Source organism: Lathamus discolor, chromosome 1 (genome assembly GCF_037157495.1).
Source record: "Lathamus discolor isolate bLatDis1 chromosome 1, bLatDis1.hap1, whole genome shotgun sequence".
NCBI lineage: Eukaryota > Metazoa > Chordata > Aves > Psittaciformes > Psittacidae > Lathamus > Lathamus discolor.
The window spans coordinates 114,988,370-115,008,653 of NC_088884.1; the positions used below are offsets into that span (position 1 = coordinate 114,988,370).

At 41.5% G+C, this 20,284-nt stretch overlaps 1 protein-coding gene across 7 annotated transcripts in view; it reads right to left on the reverse strand.

The window, feature by feature from the left end:
• Nucleotides 1-20,284, reverse strand: part of BMPR1B (bone morphogenetic protein receptor type 1B) — a 246,114-nt gene that overhangs the window by 59,379 nt on the left and 166,451 nt on the right. The window contains exon 2 of one of the 7 annotated variants that reach the window (XM_065691624.1): nucleotides 12,939-13,305. The exons of the other annotated variants lie outside the window; for them this stretch is intronic. Within the exon in view, the coding sequence (XP_065547696.1) occupies nucleotides 12,939-13,011 (73 nt within the window). The 5' untranslated portion in view covers nucleotides 13,012-13,305. The remainder of the gene's footprint in view (nucleotides 1-12,938; nucleotides 13,306-20,284) is intronic. 7 annotated transcript variants of the gene reach the window in all.

The window sequence follows — 20,284 nt, forward strand, 5'->3', positions numbered from 1 at the left end:
AAAGAAGAAGAAACACCCTCCCTGAGTTAAAACACCCGACAACTGACTGTTAACAACAGAAGAAACAGCTTTTTCTATTCTACAATATACATCAAAGTAAGAAAGCTCTACCAGGTAGTGTTAAGCATTGTAGGGATACCAAACCATCCAAATAACCTGATCCTGTGAGATACCAAGTTCCTCCCTCCTGTCGAAATGAATGGTAGGGAAGGCACTATGACTGTAATCTGAGCAGTGAATCTCACTCCAAAGCCTACAAAGCATAAGCCATTCCAGTGCTATACTGAGCATTATTTGAAACATTTCCAAAAAGAGAAAAACCCCGTGTTCATTTAAACTGACATTCAGATCTTGGATGCAAACACTGCCATTAGCTTTGATTTCTATTGTGCCTACAATACTGATAGTGTGAGTCCAAGGAAAAAATGTTCAAAGCATGCATAGATTGATTTTTTTCCCCTTAAAGATCTATATTCTTATCAGTGGCACAAAGACATAGAGACTTCCAAACATATTTCAATATTACAGGCTTATAGTAAATGCAATTTGAAGCATTGCAGTTAATTCCACAAAGCGGTTCCATTAACCTTTCCTTAAACAAAGTCTTTACCTATAAGTGAAAGAGTTTCTATCAGGTGTGCTTTTGTTTGCTATTCCTTTGAAAACACAACCTAGCTTGACCACGTAATAAAACAGTAACACACACCCCCCCCCCCCCCGCCCAAGGCTGTACTAATTCAGACCCCAGGGAACTGAGGAGTTTGATTTTCTGTCAACATCAACTCCAAAGGAAATACGCCAGCTCTTCAGGACTTTTCCAGTAGCCTTGACTGCTGCCTGCCTGAGACTATAGCAGACTGTGCAACAGCACAGCAGATGATGTCCCAGCACTTGGAAACACAGGCAGATCTGATGCAGAGTCAGAACTGGTAGAGGGAAAACACCAAGCTGGACTGAAAAGCTGAGAAGTATGGGTGGAGGTAAAACCGATGAGCCTGACAAGCAGCAGAAGAGAGCTATAACACCATGGCACTTGGAACTATGTAAACTGGCTCAAGCAGGTGAACAGGTTGGGGACAATTAAAATGAGTGCAGATGAGAGTCACTGAATGCTTCTCTGCAGCTTAGCACGGCACTCTGATTTGCCAAATTTCACCACTCCTCTGAGGAAAAATCCTTCTACAAAGCCCTGGCAAAATGTCCTGTCCCTTCCAAGCACTAGACACATGGAGATAAGCAACCTATTATTTGTGCCACTTACTTTGTTCACTCAAGGGAAAAGTTTGGTGCATTGGACGTGCACGGTCATCATGCTGCATCATGCTCTGGCACAATGCGGGTAAGCACTAAGTGACAGGACTTCTGTTCTACGTTTGCTTTTTTCATGTCTAAACAATCGCCCATAAAACCACAATACGTTAGAAGCGGACTTAAAAAAAATCATCAACTTACCCAACCACCCACTAACATAGGAAACAGTTGAACTAGTGTTACTTTTGCACTTCTAATACAGGATACTTATTGTTGGCTATAGAATCCTTTTTTAGTTTTTGCCAGAAACTTAAAAGGTAGGTAAGGCAAACAACTGTGAATAAAGAAAAAAAAAAAAAAAGTAGGAAAAAAGGAAAATAAAAAGTAATTATCTCAGAATAATGAAGCTACATACTTTGCCATGATAGGTCTTTCCCAGCACTATCTGGCTGGTGAGGCCACAGAACCATCTAAGTCACTCTTTTCTTTCTCAGCTCTTTGCTCTACTTTTCTGTGTGCTCAACCTGAAAATCTAGTGTCTAATCAGCAAGCACTCTGAGCACTCACAAGTGCCACTGGTGTCAGGAAGGACATCCTTTACCTTGATGCAAGTGCCAAAAGATCAAGCCCAAAGTGCCTCAAAACCAAGCACACGCTAGAACAACAGTGAAATTTCACAACTGGATTTAGCCAATGTCAGCACACACTTCCACGGAAAGAGACAGTCCAACCAAACATTAGAAATGCTCGTTTACCTGTTGTTTTGGTGGGGTTATTTTGCAGTCCTGTTAATAATTTGCTCCACCAAACAGCTGCATAAGTACCGGTGACACATGGAGAGATCAACAGTAAGGAGGCATACACTGCTCCACTCATGCTAAGTTAGGCTGGTTTTACCCAAATGTGAAACCAAAGCCTGGGTGTCATCTTCTAGCCTGAATTGCCCTCTGCCTCAGTGCTCCATCTGCAAAGTGGGGGGACAAATACCTCTAACTACATGGGTTTGTGAAACTAAAATGAAGCTAATGAACATTCAGATACTAAGATGATAGATGTCTTAGGAAAAAAATGTGAGGAAGTGAATCATTATGGCCTCAGCATGGGCATATTTACAACATAAATAAGGTGATGGTCATGCATTGAACAATGAAACTAAACCAAAATACTGAATAGGGACTCATTAAGCAAGTGCTGCCCATCCTTTGGACTGAAGAAAGCAGAGGTCCAATGAAAAGCTAATCTGTTATCATACAGATAGTAACAGTACTGCATTAGGCAGAGGTCAAACAAAGGTTGCATGTGCAACATAAATGCAGACAAATGCACACTAGTAAGGGTATTTTCATCCAGTTTTGGGCTTGTGTAGAAAGACATGCTCTGAATATAAAACTAACCAGGCAGTGTTAGCAGACCTGCCATAATTTTAGATCTATAAATTCTTTTATATTGTCATGTTACTCCCCCTAAAACATCCTAACTTGGGTGCATTAAGTGCTTTGTTAAATTCTTTGGTTCACATCAGGCAGGAGACCAGATTAACAGATTCAATTTGGAGTACTGAGGCTGGGACACACACCTGTCCACCACATCCCTCCTATGGTTCTCATGATGAGGCCAAAACATGGTTGCCTTCACTGCACAAGTGAAGATCCTGTCTGTGAGACAAGCAAATGAATGAATGACAAAACCCTCTTTGCCATTCTGCAAGGGAAATTTCTTTTCAGTATTATTTAAGATCAAGCTGCCCTGAGAAAAATGATGGGCAAATAACACAAAACTAGCTCATATCCTAAATACACTGCGAAAGGACCACTCAGATTTTGAAAGCCATTTGGTACAGCGTATGGAATAGCAACAGTCTGTTGCTGTTTATATACATACATATATATACGTCTACAAATATTTCTATGGCCTTTGTCACCAGCGGAGACAGCTGCTCCCAATTAATGGTTCTCGTAAAGAGCTCTATGGAGTCATACTGCATTATTATTTACATTTAGCAGGAGAGAAGGTGAAACAAGAGAGCAGACCAGATTCACAAAGGTATCTTTGTGCCTAAATCCCACTGAAATCAGACAAACTTGGGCCAACCACAGAACTTCTGTGGATCTGGATCTACAAATCAGCTGCGCATCTAGGTGGGATTACACTACAAAACTGCAAAACGAACTTAAGGCTTTTAACTCCCAGTCTGGTTTTATACCTTTAAAAGTCATCAGGGGACTGAACACAAAAATGCCTGTTCAAAAAATGAGCTATATTATTTCCTTCAGTAAGGTCCTCTTTTCTGTTACTACCCAGACACAATATTAAACAGAGAAAAGAAATTGGGGAGCCATGTGGGAGGAGGAGGGAGTTTATTTATAACAAATGGTTGCACTGCTGGGTTTAATGGCTCCTTTTCGCACTGTTTATGACTTATTTTACCCCCCACACTGGAAGAAATAATTTGCTGATCAACACTGAAAATTTAAAAACCATTCATGTTTTCACACAATAGGAAAAATCTTGTAATTTTAGCCAATAGTTTCAGAAGCACAAATTTCTATGCATCTTTTAGATCTATTCAACAAAACAATAAAGATTTACAACAACACCTTTAGCTGGCTCTGAAAAATCATTTTAATGTCAGACAAAAGTGTTAAACCTAACCACAGGACCAAAGTGCTCCTCTAGCTCTTCAAGTCCAAGCACGGAAGGTGTTTCCCCAGTAGCAGAAACATACTGCTTGCAGAGAAGTGACAGCAGTGCACCACTCACTGGAATTTTTTCGTCACTTCTCATTTCCACTATTTGCCCATCACTTATCAGCATGTCCATGGCAGCACTGCAGCCCTTCTCCGATGTAACACCCATCCAACAACCGCCCACTGAAACATGGAGGTGCGTCCCAAAAGAAGCAATGTCACCTTAGCATCGGGACATGAAAACATACAGGTGGAAGTGTTTGCTCTCAGTGGGCGCTGGTGCCCATGGTTGTAAACCTACAGAATAAATTCCCTTCTTGCTCTCTAAACAGGCAGAGGACCCTGCAAGCACGTTGCTTACAGAACTTGCAGAAAAACAGGAGCTTCTTCACCTATTAAAAACAATACGGTTTAGAGAGAGAATTTATTGTCCTTCTTTTCATATCAGCTAAGCCTTCATTTCTCTGTAAAAGAAGGAAGGATATACCATGAGGCTCACTTGAACACATTTTTTGGTTGTGGGATGCCAGTTCAGCACGCAAACATGCTTCACGGGAAATGTGTCTGGTAGCCCCTTCTTGGGGCTGAAAGAAACTCCGTTACATAAACGACTGCCCAGGCACTTTACGTGCTTCCATAACTTAGAGGCATTCCATTTTATTTGTTCACGAGATTTAGTTTGCTCTTCTTTGGTGGTACTATTTTGTTACTAAACAAAACATCTGTATGACTCAAGTGCATGCCCACAGAGCTAGAAAGAATCTATAGCTTCCCCCCCACCCCCCGCCCCATAATTTCTGAGTGATTTATGTAACAGTTACAGTATTATATTTAAAAACAATATACCAAAGTACAACCACAGTGCGTATTTCAAACTGAATCCTCGGGTTTTATAACGCATAGTGTCTCCCTCCATTCCAGAGAGAAGTCAGCTCAAGACAAGCATTAAAAAAACTAATCAAAAAACAAACTGCCACACAGTACTGGTGGTTAATAACCACACACAATGATAGTGTCAGCTATCATAATATAACTATACTTCTTTATCAGGTTTGCATGGAGTCAGTAATCTAAGCGAAATGTGAATTTATGTACATTAATACAGTCACTACTAAGGAGGAGCCATTACCCATACCGGCCTCTCTGTTTCATACAGAGCAGCAATTCCATGCCCAAATTTTTTCATGTGAACGAGTCTCTCCCTAGACAGTTTAATTCTCACACTCCAGCTAAAACACCTACTGCAACTGTGCTATCCCTATCTGCAGTAAGAACCATCTTTAAATTTCCTTTGTCATGGCTATAGCCGGAATTTTTCATTGCCCTTCTTTTTTTTAAAGGGAAGAAATGTTCTAACAACTGTTTTGGGCAGAAGCAGGTATAAAATTTTACAAAAACCGTAAGTACTACAGATAATTTTTAACTTTCCTTCTTTTACTGATGCCTTCTAGTATGTGTTTATTTATTTTTCAAATTACAAGGCAACAAAAATAATAAAGAAAGTACATCTGCAGGTAGCTACTAACAACTGCACTGCTAAGAGGACATACAGAAAACTACATTTAACGAATAACATAGTTTATGAGAGGTTCCAGACAGCTATTTGAAAACTGAGCTAAAAGAATGCTCCCCAAGCCTAACCTCATTTGCAAAATTAAGCCAGTAATGACAGATTCAGAAGGCAGTGATGTTATTTCTTCATCTGCAGTCATATTTTCAGCCAGCAACTTCCTACAGGCATCTATCATTCATTCAACAAAATCTACTCAGTAGCCCTTATTCAAATAGAACATATTTCACATCTTATATAAAATACTGAGTTTTCATTTGTTACTTCGCTGCAATAGAAAACAGATTAGCATAATGTCATATTGATCTAATCAATATGCTTTCAGATTTAAATATAAAAATGTTATTGGTTCAGCTTCCAACAGCTTATTTGCACTTGAAGAATAAGTCCCAAGAGAACACTAGATTTTCCTACAAGGGAGAGACTCAGCTAATCCACCCAGCAGAATGTCACATCTCAGGAGGGCAAGTTTGTGTCAACCCGATGTGAGATACTTCTGCTCTGTACAAAGATGCTGCATTACTTATGCTGAGACATCTTAGTTGGTAAGAGCTTCAATATTACACAGTGAGAAGCATCTATTTGGGCAGAAAGAACCAAGACATGCTCAGTTACAGCCAACACTGAGGAAAAACACCACATGATGTTTGTGCTTGCCTTATATTTCTAATAAAACTGAGTTGCCAGGAGATAAAGCTCACACTCTGTCACTGTACATTCTGTTCTGAGAAGTGTGAGAAATGCTTTTCCCTTAATTTGTTACAGAGTGTATTTAATTAATAATTTATTTAATACACATGTTGCTTAATTGCAACATACGTCCGTGTAGAATTAGATTGTTAATCATTACATCTCCGAATAAGATTTTCGTGCTTTTTTCTGCTCAAGGAAAATCCAGCTGGCTGCTGAAAAGGTTCACTCTGTATAAAGGCTGCCACAGCTAGAAAATAAAAACATTCTCCTATTTCTCAGGTTGACCAGACACAAAACTGAGCAGCCCTTCAAACACCTTAGATGGTACCAAACTCACATAAAGGAAAAAACTAAGCCAAATTGTTTCTGAACCTATGTCACTTATGATGAATCTCCCAGTGCTACTGTACAGTCACCAAGACATTCTGTGGTTGGCAAGAAAGAGAAATTTGCTAGAAATCTCCTGCAAATGAAACCCAGCTGGTTAAGCACAATCCCAGATGTCTCCTGCACCGCGTGGCTTTGATAGACTAAATTGAGCATAAGAAAGAGATGAAATATTTATGAAAATTAAATTTGCAGGATGCATGTCAGTAAGCCTAAAAAACACTTTTTCAGATGAAGACAGGAAACCACATTTTTCACCCAACCAGGTTAGGTTATGCTATAGCAGTGGTATTCATGGAGTTCCTGAGATGCTTATGCTTCCCGCAGACTGCTTAGCGTTTATTCAAACCACTCATTCCAGAAACAGCGACCACAAATATAGTCTGGGACACCAGTGTATCAAATATTTATAAACGACACACTCAAATGAAATATTATGTTTTACTCCTTATTCACCAGAAGTTTAGTACTTCGAAGGCTGGGAAAAAACTCAGATCACATGCAGTACTCCGCGGAATGATACCATGCCCTTGACACCGAATACTGCTCAAATGAACAAAACACGTCCTGTCGCACATTTAAGGGAATGCTATCAGATATTTAAGCAAATTAATATATTCTGAGACATCTTCAGACTATGTGTTCATCAGAACTTCATGCTTATGCTGGCTTCCTCAAAAAAACAATGAAAAGAAAGGTCAATGTGGTAAAAGAGCAACAGAAAGCATAATTAATTTAATATTTTAAATTAAGTGAAGCCATGGAAACACTAAACATCTCCATTTTCCCAATCACAAACATCTTGCTTAAAATCCCCAAACACAGTTAGCATCTCTCTTCCTCCATGGTTCAGGTCTTGCCTGTCTCAGCAGATCTGTTATTCGTATGGTAAGTGCTGCTACAGAACCTGATGAGGTTTTCTTTTCCTAGCTGTTCCTAACCATGTTAGAAAGTGTGGCACACTCTTTCAAGGTGCTGTTCTCTCTGATTTGGGGGACTGAGAAACCCAGAAGAATTCACTTCAAAATCACACCTCATATAAATACCCATTGAGATACAGAACTATGACTTAATTCATTACTTAATTCACACAGATGTGATCTTCTCAACAAGGCAAAACTAATACACAAGCTTAATATTTATTCTACGGATTAATAATACAGGGGCTGCAGCTCCCTTTGTGGCTCACTGAATACTTTTGAAACAGAAATCGAAAGGCCATTAACTTAAGCTAAGAAAGAACATAGACAAATCTAACAGTTCCCACTGCCCTTATGCTCCTGAAAAGCCTCCCAAGTGCATTACAGAGCCACTGGATAAGCCAGGACAGCAGAACTGTCCCAAAGGACATCAGGAGTTTATTTGAAGAAACCCAGCAAGCGACATTTCTCTTTCAAAAGAGAAGCAACAAATATCCCATTTCCTTTTCACAGGATATTTATATGCTGACTCGAGTACCTTTTACACTGCTAAGCTAATGCAAAGCCACATTACAGCAGAGGAATAACAATACGCTTTCTTAGCATGCATGTTTTGAGTTGTATTTAGATGAATATGCTCTGTCTGAAGCAGTCCAAAATTTTTCTGGTAGATGGTCAGTACTGCTGCAACATCACAGTAACTCCACAAACAGACATCATAAAAATCAGTAGCATTAGAAGGCATCTCCCTGCAGTCAAGTTTGCAGCACAAAACACTGAAAAACAGTAGAGCAGCAAACAGAAGTTAGTAAACAGATATGACTAAGCTTGGTATAGATAACAAACTGATGCATAAGTCCTGTTGTATTTTAGGAGTTAAGCCTCCACTTCTGTAAAGTACTCAAGGAAGAAAGTAGTCCTGTCAGTCTTAAAAGGATCATTTAAGTTTAAAATCATACAGGTGTTTGAAGAAACCTGCTGAGTAAACACTTCAGGGTTACTTTGGCTAACACATGGCACATCCAGTTTCATTCCACTTAAACATTCTGCTTTCTAGCAATGGATCTGGAACACAAGGCATTAAGTAAATAAATAAATAAATCACCCAAGTGAAGCATTTGGCAAACTGCAAAGCAAGTCAGACCTTCAAACCCAGTATGTTTGTCAAGGCCAGACAGCTGAGGACCTGACACTTCGTGGGTGATAAACTCCAGGTCAGAACAAGTGGGTGCAAAATATGCTTCATATGTCCTGAGTTGAACTGTATCTACTGAAAAAACAAGGAGGGAGGGAATGGAGGATGTAAAAATCCTATTATTGCCATCTTCTGTTCAGGTATGATGCTGAAGAGCTTAGATTTCAAGCATCTGTGATGCTCACCACAAGCTACTTTTATTGCTGATTAATAGTGAGAGATTAAGAGCTGGGGATGTCACATAATAGCTGCAGTCTAAAACTCTTGAACATGCACTTGTGGTTATGCATTTAACAGCTGGGTTCATACTTTCAGTGGATTCTGCCATATGGTAACCAGCATCAGGTTACACTTACAAAATTACTGCTTTAAACGCGTGCTGTACAACTGCACCATATAGCTACCAAAGGTTCCCTATCCTTGTGCTTCCCAAATCATCCTTCAGCTTTCAAGGCAAACAATGCCAGGTCCTACCTCCTAATTCCCAGAATTTTTAGCTTTAAGCCTCTGAGAGTTAAAAAGCATCCTGGAGGAGCACATATCAGAGGCAGGAGGTGGAGGCCTGGTGCTTTACCACACAACAGTTAGACCAGCAGGTGAACATGAATTTTTTTGGATGAAATCAAAGTACAGTACTGCCTGCTAAATCCCTTGAGCAACAAACTGTAGGACAAGAATTATACCAAAGAATTTCACTACATCAGGTTTATGTATTTACCAGATCGCAACAGTAATTAACAATTGCATCTACTCAAAGTCCCTACAGCTTTGGATCTACTAATTGTATAGGCTGATATGTCACTCCACAGCTTGATGCTGAAGTATACCAACAGAGAGCACCAGAGACATAAGCGTTTGACAACTCTTTGAAGATATAACTGGCTCCTGCACAATTTTTTCATACTTTCTCCCCCATTTTTTTCATGAATGCAATACTCTTCCATTCAGAAAGACTTTTCTGTGATTTCCACATACTGGTTTAGGACAGGCCTGTGACGTGCTTGGTGTCTACTGGAAAGATGCTTATTTGTGGCTCCTCTTGGGATGCCACCAAGGGTAGTATAGGAAGACGGAAAAATCTGCAGCAGAGGTCAGAAAGCGCAATTGGGAGACACTCAAGACCACACAAAATGAACTGGTCTTGAACTGAAGAAAAGACAACGAATTTTTTTAGAGGTAAGACTACGGAGGCGCTGAAACTGACTGCCTAGAAACCTGTGGTCTCCTCATCACTGAAGGGAAGTCAAGTATTGGTAACAAACATCACATGCATGTCAGAAGGACAGGCTAACCGCTTGGCATTGCTTTCCTGTCCTATATCCAGTGCAAATCTGCCAATACATTAATGATATAGCTATCTGATATTAGTAATCATGTGGAACCATCAGGATCTCCCCAGACATATGAACAGGGTAAAGGCAGACTCCACAGGCTAATAATTCATGTCCCCACTGTGATCATCCTGCAACGAAACAGAAGCTTTGAAGGGAAAGAATAGAAGCACCTATTACAAAAATTTAAGCTAGAATTAATATGGTTTTAGAACACCTTGCTCCTGGCTTGAGGCACAGACTGAATTACTTAGAAGACCTCTTATTTTAAGACCAATCTTAATTTGATTTTAAGCTCCTTTTCATAACAACTTCCTGCCTTGAAACTGCCTAGAGCAACGGGACTCTGATCCATAACCCAAAGGGCAGAAGGAAGCAAAGTGTTACAGGCATGTAACTTAAAAAGAAATAAAACCATAAAGAGTATCACTACACAAAGCATAGCTTTATAAAGTGGTGCTTTGTGGGGTTTTCTTAAGGATTTAGTTCCTAAAATTATCTTAATGCACTCTAATTGCTATCACTTTGTCTGTTTTTAATTGCTGAAAGACTTTGGGCTGGATTCCGTCTCCTGTTCAGTATCTTGGAGGAATCCAAGGAGCCGGTGAGAGCATCCATGGGAACCCACATGGGGGCTCCCTGGCAAAGATTCCTCAGCACAAGTTTCTTGCTTTCTTAGCAGAGCTGGCAAACAAGAACTATACAGTCCTTGGAAGGGAAAAAAATCCTCTGCTGAACACGCCACTAGCTACACTTCCTAAAAAGTTTGTACATTGCTCAGAAATCACAAAAAGTTTTGACTCTCAACTGCCAGGAAGCTGAGAACACATTTTAAGTGCAAACTGCCAACTCATGAGCAACGGGGTTTCAAATCATGCTACTGGGAATCTCCTACTGACACTTCTGGTTATACTGTTGACAAGACGCAATATCCAAGGATCTTATCTTTTGGCATAACTTTCGCATGCTCATCTTTGAAAACCTGCAGAGGGTTTCTCTTGGTCTCTTACGGACAAGAGAAGTTTTCTGTACATCTTTCAGCAACCCACTGCATTTCTCCTACAGATCTGCCTTAAGTCCTTGCAGATGCTCCTTAGTTGGAATACATCTCATTTACTTTAAGGTCATCACACCAAGATTCTTAGTGTCTTTAGGAGCGCATTATTTTCGCATAGATAATTCTGAAGATAACCTAAGAATCCCCTTTTATTTCAAAGGAACAGAGAAACTATTAAGACTCAGAAACGCTTCTGACTCCTGGAGTCAGAACTCCTGGTTTCTGAGGAGTTGATGCAGCCCAGCTGCACTCCCCACTTTGGCAGCAGAGGGTGCTGGCAGAATACCAAGGGTCCCTGCAAAAATACACAGGGCTGGTCGCTCAGGTGTGACTGCCGTTTGTCCAGAGCTCACACTTCACACAAGTATCACTTAGGAAGATCAGCACGAGTGAATGGTTTTGGATTACGTTTTTAGCATCACCTAAAGTCTGTAAGATCTGCTCACCCCATGCAAAAGTGCGCAGCATGCTCACTCCTATGCCCCATACACAGCTTCTGCAGTCGAGTCTGGAAACAAGGTTAAACATTAGATATAAAACATCAGCCCAGCTGTTCTTGTAATTTAAGAAGAAAGTGATTGATCAAGAAACTCAAGTTTGAATTTGAACTGCATGCACCGTTACAGCTGGTACAGACTCCTGCTGACCACCTGTGGCTCTTAATTCTGCTCTGCAGCTATCAACCACACTCTCCCCAAGCCCAGCTGCTCCCATGGACACCGCGTTCTGTCTGCTTCCCACCACATGAATGTCTTCAGGACAAATGGGCTACGCAAACATTACTGCTGTTTCTTCTGCCCCTTAGCTTTAGCATGTCTTACTAGGAAGCCAGCGTAAAATCATCTCAAGCATTAGACAAACTCTGGAGGGCTGAACATCAGAAATGCTGAAGGGTTGTAGGTGAGGTCACGGAAAGTTTATCTGTTTTGTTAACAGAACTGACTAATTTATGGGTAGAAAGAAAAACCTTCCTTGCTGTGCATTTATTTTTTCCTATTCAGATGTGATCCTCAGCTTGCTAACTAATGGCTTCACAATTAAAATATCCAAGCCAAAACATCAAGAGTGTTTCATTAAATTAAGCTTAACAGAATGACAGTATTTTCACATTTCTTCCAAAGAACATCGGTATGTAAATGCAGCACACTCCTGTAAGCATCATAAATTCCCGAAAATGCCATCTCCTTTACTGCATCTTGAACTTGTTTTCAGATGCAACAGTTGTAACGATGTTTCAAACCAATTAATACACCTTCCTTATTTTCAGTCTCCATAACGAATGAAACTATTATGACCCTGCTGTCAATCAAAATTCTGCCTTATTACAATCTGTCTTTACTGCTAATTAGTGCCCCCGTTTCTTATTAGCTATGTCAAATTTTTGCTTCCTGACGGATAAATATATTATTTTCACTTACAGTTAGTGTGATGCTTTCCTGTTAAAACTGAAGTATGAAAAAGTTTGGTCCTCCCACGAAAGCTGCGCGATGTTCCTTAGGCTACAGACACCACTGACACCCCCACCACCACCCCCCCACCCCCCCAGGCGAAAGGGTGAAAGGACAAGTCACCAAAAGCATAAGCCTGGAACTCTCCAGATTTCTAGAGGCAGACTGAATGTGACACAGTCGCTTTAAAACTTCTCCCTTCGCGGGGTGCAGGTGGTCGCAAGCTGGAGACCGCGCCGGCAGCCGCTTGCACCCCCCGCCCGCTGCCTGGTTCCGTGACCCCCGGAGCATCACCCCACCGGACCGAAATGACCGTCCTGAGCGGAACACCACCTCCCGCGCCCCGTCTGAGGCACCTTCCACAAGCAGCCCCGCTCCCCGCCGTACAACCCCGCTCACCTCGGGCGCGCAGCCAGAGCAGCGCCAGCAGGCAGAGCCGCCGCGGCCAGCCCCGCTCCTCCCGCCGGCCCATGGCCGCCGGCCCGGCCGCCTCCTCTCCTCGCCGCGCCCCTTTCCTTTCTTTTTCTCCGTTCTCCTTTCCTTTCCCCTTTCCCTTTCTTTCCCTGCGGCTCCTGCCCGCGGCCGGCCCTGGCGGGGCAGGGCTGGCGGCGTGCCCGGCGGGAGGGAGCCCGCTGGCCAGGGGGAGCCGCCGCCGGGAGAGGGACCTCTCGGCTCCCCCTGCCCCGGCAGCCCCCAGCCGCGCAAGGAAGCCGGAGTCGTCACGTCAAACTGCTTTAGGCTTTCGCACATCAAACGTTTCCTCCGCCTGCAAAGAGACCAACACCAGCGCCTCGGGAACTGCGACCCCTTCACAGGCAGAAAGTGCTCGCAAGCGATAGCAGCGAGAGAAAGAAACGGAGGAGAAACACAGAAAGCTGCGCCTCTGCACGGCGGCATTTAAAGATCAGGCACCCTCCCTGCATCTTTTCGCTGGACAACTGTTATAAACACTTTCTAAGCTGGTATCATTCCTCAAGTACTAAATGAGCTGCTTCAGCATATGTGCAGTGCATGATTTCCCTATAAGCCTGTTAGTGAGTCAGGCGTGCACGCAGATGTAACTTCACCCCTGATGGTCACACACGCACAGCAGTTGTGTCACTTCTCTGCTGGGTGCACTAAACGAAAGCCCCCCCAGCTATAGGGGTATGATTATTAGACTTCTGCATTAATTGTTTCTTGATATTTGCTTAACATAATTCCATTTTCAACTGATACACCAACTCTGATCAGTACCCAGAGAAAGGTTGTTCAGGTAGCAATGTCAGTGGCTGCAAACCCACAAAATAACCTATCTATACATCTGCCCCTTAGGACCAGAACAAGTGTTTGGAACAACTTCTACAGCATCAAACAGCAATGTTCTTGAACAAAACACAGGTGAGATCCCCAAAACACTGAATACAGCAGGAAAATTACAAACCAACATGCCACAATAAAAAGAGATTCACAACTACCAATGCCCAAAAAATGTAAGAGCAGGGATAAACTAGGTATTTACAAATCAACTGCATATCAATATATAATCATTATTAATGTCAGCACTATTATTTCTATCTACAAGAATGAGAAAAGTAGAGTTTGTGATTCATTAGCTCGTTTGTTCAGTTTGGACTGCTGTAGCTAATGGAAGTAGGGTAAATTCCACTACCACACTTCAAATGGTATTTGGCTCTGAAAAAAGTGAACCCCCAGACACTTTCTCGGGAAGATCCACATCTTTTGATGATGCTTAGCAACATGGAAATCTTTGAAGTGGCCGTATAGCAGCTGTCATACAACAATTAGTAATGACAGAATAAAATTCAGCTTAACGTGACTCAGAGTAATCTGGCCAAAGTGTCCATAAACCAGACCTTGAGCAGCTATTATCAATGTGATGAGTATTACTCTCATCTTCCCAGTGATGTACAGAAATGTCTTTTCCTTCCCTCATCCTTTTGTTTAAAACTCCATTACCTGCCTAATTTCTACACCATTTTACAATGCAACTGCAACACAGACATACATTTCTATGCACGACTGGAATTCATCTTTTATGTGAATAAAAGCTTTCAGTCTTTCTCACGTGTTTTCATTCCGATGAATGCAAGAAACTAACACAGTAATGTCTAAATGGGCTTCGAGCAACCTGGTCTACTAAAAGGTGGCCCTGCCCATGGCAGAAAGGCTGGAACTACATGAGCTTTAAAGCCCCTGTCAACACAAACCATTCTATGATTCTGTGAGTCTTGATTACAGATTTGCTCCATACATATCAGTTTTCAGAGGAAAAATTATCTTGATATTAAAATTCATATTTAACCTATACACTGTCTTAAAAAAGCATGCTTGATGTTTCCTTCACAAGCTCCCATATAAACAACACAAAGATCCCCTAAAACAATGGTTTAATGTCTACGACACCATTTTAAATGTTTCTATTACTGAAATAAAAAATCCCAAACTGCCACATATCAGACACCTTTCAACAAACACTACAGAACATACCATTCTTCCTACATCAGACATTGGATGGCACTCCTGTGACCTTTTTTACTCCAAAATGCAAGCATACTATTATACTGGACACTCAGGGAACAGACACCACAAGCTCCAACTGTGTAGCCATAAAGGACTGGATGAATTCAGAGCTGCAAACATCTGAATCTGGAAGACTGCCATTAAAGTATGGGGAATCTAACTGCAATGCTCTTAGGATGCCAGCAGAATCAATGCATAAAAAAAAACCCCAGAGCTCCTTGTGCAGACTAAAGCAAACACAAGTGGGAAGAACCTCAAATGCGACTGGAAATCTGCACCATACCTTGGCAATTTAAATCAACATATGCTGGGATAGCCACAGTTAGCTACTCTGGTTCACTGAAGAAAACCAGAGATCTGTAAGTAGGCATACAAAAGTTAGCCAAGGTTGAGCATGTCTTAGTTACTGGCTTTCATCAGTTCTTCTTCATCAGTATTAACCCATGGTGCCTAATAGTTGCTTATTAAGTGTGGATGGTGGAGGACTCTAACAGACAAAGTAGTGATGTCTCTCTTTCTTTAAATTAGGTTTCCCTGCAAATCCATACAGTATATATGGATATCAGGGGGTATTATTCCTCTTTGGGGCAGTGGCCAGAAAGAAAGCACAAATTAATGAAGAGGCGACAGCTCAGTGATGGGAAGCAAAAGGAAGAAAGAGGTTGGTTGTGTTTCTCTGATGTCCTCAGAGATCAAGGTGTGAACTGCAACTAGGGAATCTTTTTTATTCCGCATTTTCAATGAGCAGCAAGGTATTTTACACAAAGCAAAATAAATAAATGAAGCAAGCAGTAACGTGAGTAACGTGCTGTAATTACAGGGTTTGTTGGCAGGCTGTCAGTGTTCATGGATCTTCCCCTCAGTCCTGGGGAATACGTCAATATTGCACACTTACTCATATAAAGTGTGTAAGAAAGCAAAACCACTGCAAATTACTGCCCTGATAGGGAAATTGTATTTCTGAAAATGGAAAGAAAACTTTCGAGTTATCATAAATGTGGAAAAAATACTTTCACATCATAGAGGATGACTTCGTTGTTTCCATAGTTATTAATGTCATCAATGATATAACAATATCTTTGAGTTCTTCCTGCTAATTATGCTATTTTCCTATATATTTTGTGTTCTGTATAAGCTCTTCACCTATTAAAATCCTTTTCTAAGCAGAAGCACAAATCAAGAAACTCTAACATTTCATTGCTGCTCTCTTTTATTTCCTAGTTACAAAAACAATCCAATATTTAAACTACAGTAAGTAATACCCACATATGGAAGGCTCTTCCTTTAGATGAAATCTGCTTACTGCTGCTTTCTCCACAAAAGCTCGCAGAAATGAATTCTTTAAGGCAGTGTTCTCTAATATTTTGACTTGCTTTGTGCTCAAACGAAGCATCCCCATTTGTGGAGCACAAACTCAAAAAGAATAAAAAGATGCTTTCACTCAACTTTGAAAAATTGTGCCATTCAAACCCAGGGACAGGCGGAAAACAAAAGCTGTGACGTGCTTAGAAATCTCTGAAAAGACTCCAAAAGGCTTCGGAGAAGCAAGTTGAACCCTTTTGCCCCAGTTGCTTCCCTTCCACCCCGCTCCACCTGTAGGGTGCTCCACTGACAGCCCCACATTGAGCAGCATACCCCAGGCCCTGCACAGGGACTGCCACTGCCTTGCCTTTCCATCCCCCTGCTGCCTGGTTTAGGGGCCCGTCTAGTATTCCAGGCACGTATTCCTCTGGGGTTTGTCTTTTTTTTTCTCTTTCCGGAGATCTGCCAAAGTTTCCCCTCCCCTCTGTCACCTTCCTCCCATTTGGAAAGGGTAAAACAGGAGCAAGAAGGGAGAAAATCCCATAACTTGTCCAAAGCATGCAAGGATGATTTGTGTTCGCACGTATGTGGTATGACTGTCACTGCTGATCTGCTTTCAGGCCTAGATTACATCTGATAAGGGCTGACCTTATTTGAGTATTCACACATTATGCACTCATGGAGAGCACGCTGGACACAAAAGTCCCTCAGATGTTCTGGGCATCAATCACACTCACAGCGTGGAGGCTGCCAAACTTTTCTTCCCTTTAACTCTGGAGAGGAGAGGATAGTCCAAGACACACTTAATAAAGTTTAAAGCTGTGCCACAGTATATTTAGGGCCCATTGTCTTCTAAAATCATGCTTTTCAACAGATTCTCTGCAGTTACCACAGGCAACAATCCATCTTTAACAAATTGGGGTGGCAGGGGGGGGGGGACGACGACGACGACTGTAAGGAGGAGGGAAGGCAAACAAAGGGCTTAGCAAGTCTTTAAGACAAATAAAAGCACGCCAACCAACCAACCCCCTTCTCTCTATTTTTGCCACATATTTACAAAAACTAAGCAATTTCTCAAAATATTTCCTAAAACCATAGCAATTTCAAAACATGTTTAAAGCAAATCACACCCTTAAGAACTCACGAACCTATTTTTCACCATACGCAAATACACTCATTACCTCAAACAATGCATGCGTTTGTAAAGAATATATTCTGAACATCACTAACCACTGAAACATTTCATCTGTTGCTATGACTGACACCTCTGTTCAGATTTTCCTGATTTCACAAGAATTAAAACTAGATTTATAAACCTTCTGTTTCAGTCTGCACGTTTATTTTAAATCAGGAGAGTCAGGAGGAAATAAGAGCACACAGCAGCTGATGCATGTGTTGCTCAGAAATGTACTTACCAGCAGGGCCCAGCTTCATTTATAAAGTCTGAATTCTCATACGGCATCATCCTTACGGAAAAAACAGACTCTACAGACCGCAAATTTTCATGGAAACAAGCAGCCTAAATAAACCATCATACCTAGCTCTCAAACATCTTTTTTATTCCCTGTATCTGTAGACAACATGAAATGACTCTCAAAACAAGGTACGATTTGCTTTGCTAGAACATGCTTGTTAACTCTGAAACTTACTTACACCATATAAACTTTCTACTCTCCACATCTGGACACCGCAGGAGTAACAGTGAGCTAAGGCATTTTTCATATGACTAGAAATAAGCACAAAGTGCAAACACTCATCAACCAAAGCCTTGGACAGGGGGCCCTGAAGAGTTCAGTGTGTTCCTTTTCAGGTTTAGATGCTGTCAGTGATGGAGGGCTTGTTGCTGCAGTTTGGGAGATCAGTTCACAGCATGATGCATCTCATCATGGGGAAGTTCTGCTGCTTTTCCAGGGCTGGTTTGTCAGAGGTTTTCCTTCCAATTTAAAACCATTTTTTTCTCAGTTATATGTCAAAAGTGACTGATCCTTGAGAAAAGCAGCAGCACACTGCCAGGAGAGGTGAAAAGACCTTTGGATTAAACCACAGGTAAAGTATATTGAGAAGGAAGTAGTTTTCAGGCAGACAAAGATCTAGTAGCTTCCAGTAAAAGGGACAATGTCCAAGATGATAGCATTATGAAAACCACTAACTGTTTCTCTGAATTTTTATTTAAGCCATTCTCAGCAGTAGTTTGGACACTGACTGCCTTCAGGAGAGACATTTCCTAGTGAGAAACTGCTGTGGCTGTGTATCAAGTGTTGCAACATATTCTTTTTAAAATACAGACAGCAAACCATCCATTTCATCACATGAGGGAATCGGGACACTAACTAAAGGCTGAGATTTCAGCCCAAGTGCCCTGTCTATAAAGTTGTGTTCAGTCTTAACTGAAGTGTTCATTAGCAAGATCCTGGCTACACAGCATTTGGATTACAAGTTTCAATAAAATAAATCATTGTAAGGAGGTAGCTTTGTAAAAGGTGGCTATTCAGAAAAGTTAAAGGAGCTTGGACATGCATTCGACTTAATAAACCAGAAACAATTATTTATAGGTGTTTGTCGCACTCTGCCTGATACTGCAATGAGAACCTGCACAGACTTTTCTGTGGTACTACAACCAGCAGTTACCCCCACAAACTGGGAGTCATGCAGCCACCATCAGCTCAAACAGCTTAGCACCCCACAACAATTTGTCTGCTGCAGCTCCCACTACCACAGTGGCTATATCTACTCAGCTGTTGAGCCAGAGCAGACTGTGCCCAGATGTCTCAGACTATGTCAAAACAAAACTGCACGTAGATACAAAGGCTAAAGGCATCCCCAAAAGATCATATAACATAGCGATCGCTGCACTGAAACAATAGGGCAGACCAACAGCTCAGCTTGTCCATATTCCTGTCTCCAATAAAAGGTATTTGCTTTTTATTAATTTTTAAATGCACTGCTTTGTAATTTCATTGGGATGTCTCCTGTCTTTTATTATGTAAAAGGTTAAATGGAAAAATCTAATTTGCCTCCTCTTTTTATATGTATTATTTTATTTTCCTTCTTCTGTCTCCTCTTATTGAAGTCCTCTCTAACCAGCCCCCAAATTTTAAATTCCTTGCTCCTTTAGGAGATAGTTCATCTCGTATTTAAGTCACCCACCTATTTCTGCTGCACCTTTTAATGAGCTGAGATGGCCAGATCCGAATGCAGTATTCCCCAACCGATGTGGCACTCACTGAGCCACGTGGTCACTTCCAGAAATCAGCTTTATCTGCCAGCTGGAGTAAAATGTTTTATCTGCTTTTCTCACTGTGCAAAGCAGAAGATTCCATTTACTTGTTCAAGAGGACATAAAGGATATTTTTTGTACTCAGAGTTAATTCAGCATCCAGGAAATATACCAGTATTTTGCTTTTGACAATGTGTGCTTGCCAAAATTACTTTAACCTGCCTACTCCCATCACTTTAGCAAATCTCTTGCAGCTTTGCTTGATTCTTTCTGATCTAAGCTAATTTAGATAATTACTTTTTCCTTCTCTGAAGTCGCTCTTTCCTCCAAAGCCTAAAATATCCAAAACCAGTTTCAGAAGTAGCTTATTACTGCCTTCCTGGTTAGCACGGCAGGAGCAGTTGTGCCTCCCAAATCTCTGTTTCTCCTTTCCCTCTCAACATGCCAAAGAATAAGCCTGCAAGACAACAGAAGAGGAACACCAACAGGGATGGATGGTTTACCTTGATGGTTGGGTACAGAGGGGAGGAGAACAAAGAGAGGGCTGTATCTACCCTCAGAAAAAATCTTTTAATCATACTATTTTTTCAGGGCTTTCCTCTCTCATCCGTAGACGAGATCCGCAACCAACCTGGGCCAAAACCCCTGTCCCTGGGAGCCAATCCGCTTGCCTGCTGCAGGCAGAGCTGGTAGCTGCTCTTCA